At 32.2% G+C, this 3,500-nt stretch overlaps 1 protein-coding gene across 1 annotated transcript; it reads left to right on the top strand.

Annotated features, from left to right (window-relative positions):
- The first annotated feature begins 878 nt into the window (after positions 1 to 878).
- On the top strand, positions 879 to 2,880 carry LOC131648299 (probable fucosyltransferase 8). Its single transcript, XM_058918076.1, has 3 exons — positions 879 to 1,164; positions 1,236 to 1,299; positions 1,398 to 2,880. The coding sequence occupies exons 1-3, from the start codon at positions 952 to 954 to the stop codon at positions 2,849 to 2,851; spliced, it is 1,731 nt and encodes a 576-aa protein (XP_058774059.1). The 5' UTR covers positions 879 to 951; the 3' UTR covers positions 2,852 to 2,880.
- Positions 2,881 to 3,500: the final 620 nt, after the last annotated feature.

Genomic DNA, 3,500 nt, shown 5'->3' with positions numbered 1-3,500 from the left:
CATGTTTTAGTTATTTGTTTGACCATTTTCTTCTCATTATAAGGAGATGGAGGGCCAAACACATCTATAATATAAGAAAAGTTGTTGTTCTTGAGTTCACAAAAATACTCTTTTGTTAACTTAATCTAAATTAATATTTTGGGGGCAAAAAAAGTTTATTTTTTTAAATTTTTTTCCAACTCACTTTTTCACTTTCAAACTCACTTTTTACTTTTCACTTTCCAACTCACTTTTCCCTTTTTATAACTTTCTTATTATTATTTCTATTAAATTATTAATAAAAAAATTCTGACAAATAATTTTTTAATAAAAAGATTATTATAATCATTTTAATTGATTGTTAATTTACATTTAAAATAGTATTTAATTTGTAAAAATTAACTTTAATAGTTGAATATTAATAACGAAGAAATATAATTTGAAATAATTTTTATTTTTAGATACAATATTTTTTTAAGAAAATAATAATAATGTTAGTTTAAAAAATATTTCAATTAAAATAAATTTAAAAATATACTTGAAAAGGTGTGCTATTGGATAAAATACAAAAATTTGTGTCACTTATCATTAACTAATATGATTCAAAATATTATTATATTAATATATGCCATTAATAAAGTTTATACAATTAAAATAATGTTTCCACAATTAAATATTAGAAAAATTATTTGTTATTGATGTTATATCACAAATATATGTTATCAAAATAAATAAATAATTAATATGTATTAGAAATATAAATTTTAACTTTAACTTTAAAATTTAATGTAACTTCTAAAATTTAAGAAAAGTAAAGCTAGAGTTCACTCCTACATTAAAGTAATTTTAAAAATTTAAAAAAGTTAGGCCAAAAGAGCTCGTGAATTTTGTAAAACCTTTCCTTCCAATTTGAGCTTCAAAACAAGACTGAAATTTGAAGATCTGCACCTGCACGTCGATCCTTTTCTTTGCATGCGTATGAATATTGAAGATATTCGGAAGCTTTTTCAGATCAAGATGGATAAATTGGGAACATTATTGGTTTTCAGTTTCATAACGTTCTCTCTATTACTCATTTTCAGTGTTAAACACCAAATATCAATCTTCAATTTTGTTGCCGGATTTTCCAATCAGAATGTTACTTCTTCTTCAACTGTCTTGAAACAAGGAACTTCAAATATTACGGTAGGTGAGATCAATTTTTGTTTTATCAAATGTCTTCAATTCATCACTAATTTGTATTCTTTGATAATAAGGTGTTGGGAGATAAAGATGATCACAATGTTGTGACAGGCCAGACACAAACAATCTTAGATATTGGTAAAGCTTTAACAAACTCACTTCAAATTTACTGAATTATCTTAGTTGGTGTTTTTATTAATTTCAAAACTGTGCTAATTTTATTTCAACATCTACAGCTCCAAAAAATCATTCTCTTGAAGACCAAAAGAAGAATACCATTGCTACTGACCAATTACTTGACGGACTTCTAGTTTCTGCATTCGAAGAAGCATCGTGCTTAAGTAGGTATCAATCTCATTTATTCCGCAAACCTTCCCCTTATAAACCTTCCGCATATCTCATATCCAAGCTACGAAGCTATGAAAATCTTCATACAACTTGTGGACCTCGTACAGAATCATACAATAAAGTCATGAGAAAGGGCCCAAAACTTGGCAAAAATGATGCAGGCACAAATTGCAAATATCTTGTCTGGACAGCTTCCAATGGCTTGGGGAACAGGATGATAACCTTGGCTGCGGCGTTTCTCTATGCTATCCTCACGGACCGGGTTTTACTTGTCGAATTTGGGACTGACATGTCTGGTCTCTTTTGTGAGCCATTTCCTGATTCCTCATGGTTATTACCAAGGAGTTTTCCTTATTGGAATGATCAGACACATATTGAAACTTATGAAAACATGCTAATGAATAGCAAGAAAAACAGATCAAATGGGCTTTTGCCGCAATTTCTCTTTCTTAATCTACAGCACACCCGTGATGGTCATAACAATTTCTTTCATTGTGATCGAAGTCAAGGTCTTCTCCAAAATGTTTCCGTTCTAATTTTGTCGTCGGATCAATATTTTGTCCCTTCTCTTTTTATGATTCCATCATTTACGCAAGAACTAAACAAAATGTTCCCTAGGAAAGACACCGTTTTTCACCATTTGGGGCGTTACCTTTTCCACCCGTCCAATGAGGCGTGGGAACTAATTAGCAGGTTCTGTGAGGAACACTTATCCAAGGAAAATGAGAAAATTGGTTTGCAGATTAGAGTATTCAAGACTCACCGAGCACCACATGAAACCATTATCAAAGAAATTCTAGCCTGCACCCTTCAGCATAAGCTGCTTCCCGAATTTGGCGTGCAGAAGACAGTAGCGGCATCTGTTTTAAAGAAGCAGACATCAAAAGCTGTTCTAGTGGCATCTCTATATTCCGAATATGGCGAGAAGCTGAGGACTGTGTATAAGGCAAATACAACTGTGACCGGGGAGGTAATAAATGTTTATCAGCCAAGTCATGAAGGGCGTCAAAAATCAAATAATGGCACGCACAATATTAAAGCATGGGCAGAAATATATCTGCTGAGTCTGTGTGATGCACTGATCACAAGCCCCAAGTCTACTTTTGGGTATGTTGCTCATAGTCTTGGAGGTTTAAAGCCATGGATTCGTCAGAGGGCAAAACGGGAAACCATCCCAAATCCACCTTGTCGACGAGCCAAGTCCATGGAGCCTTGTTTCCATTATCCTCCAAAGTATGATTGTAGGGCCAACAGCACAATTGATTATACTTCCCTTTTTCATCACATGAAGCATTGTGAAGATGTATCTACAGGATTGAGGTTGGTTAATGCTGATCATTAGGTAACAAACTATCATCTCACTACTTAACTTCAAAATTCTATGTCAACCATTTGTGTAACATCAGTTCTATATCTTAGTTACTGCATTTTGTGCTACTAGTTTTTGCTAATAGATAGCACTGTGATTATAATTCTTTACTCTTAATAAGATATGGAGTAGTTAGTTCTGGTGCAAGTTGGGATAAAAACATTATGTTCTTAACTTGTCCATTTGCTTAGTGTTTAAATGGTTTTAAGTCGGAGTTTGCAAAAAAAATTGGTTATCCATAACAAAATCAATAACCAAACCAGCCCATATTTTAAAAACCCAATCCCACTTGGTAAACCTGTTTACTGCATGGATAAGGATTTGTGAATATTATAGTGACTATTTGTTTGAGGGCAGAACATGCATTTTGGTCATGTGAAAGACAAATTTTGATATAGTGCAATAAACTAACAATTAAACTAAAGTAAATTCACATGTTAGAAATTTTAACCAGGCACCACTAATTAAACCTAGCACCCCCAATTTTTTATATTGGCCAAAATGCCACTCTCATTATTTTCCCTCTCTTATTTTGACTTTTGGATAAAAAAATTCACCCTCAAAATAGCAGTGAAACACAAAAATCCGGTAGTTTGTTTACAAAATATGATATCACTTTTAA

Source organism: Vicia villosa, linkage group LG2, assembly GCF_029867415.1.
Source record: "Vicia villosa cultivar HV-30 ecotype Madison, WI linkage group LG2, Vvil1.0, whole genome shotgun sequence".
In the NCBI taxonomy this organism is placed as follows: domain Eukaryota; kingdom Viridiplantae; phylum Streptophyta; class Magnoliopsida; order Fabales; family Fabaceae; genus Vicia; species Vicia villosa.
Note: the sequence above shows the minus strand (reverse complement) of the source record. Positions and strands in the feature narration are given on the sequence as shown.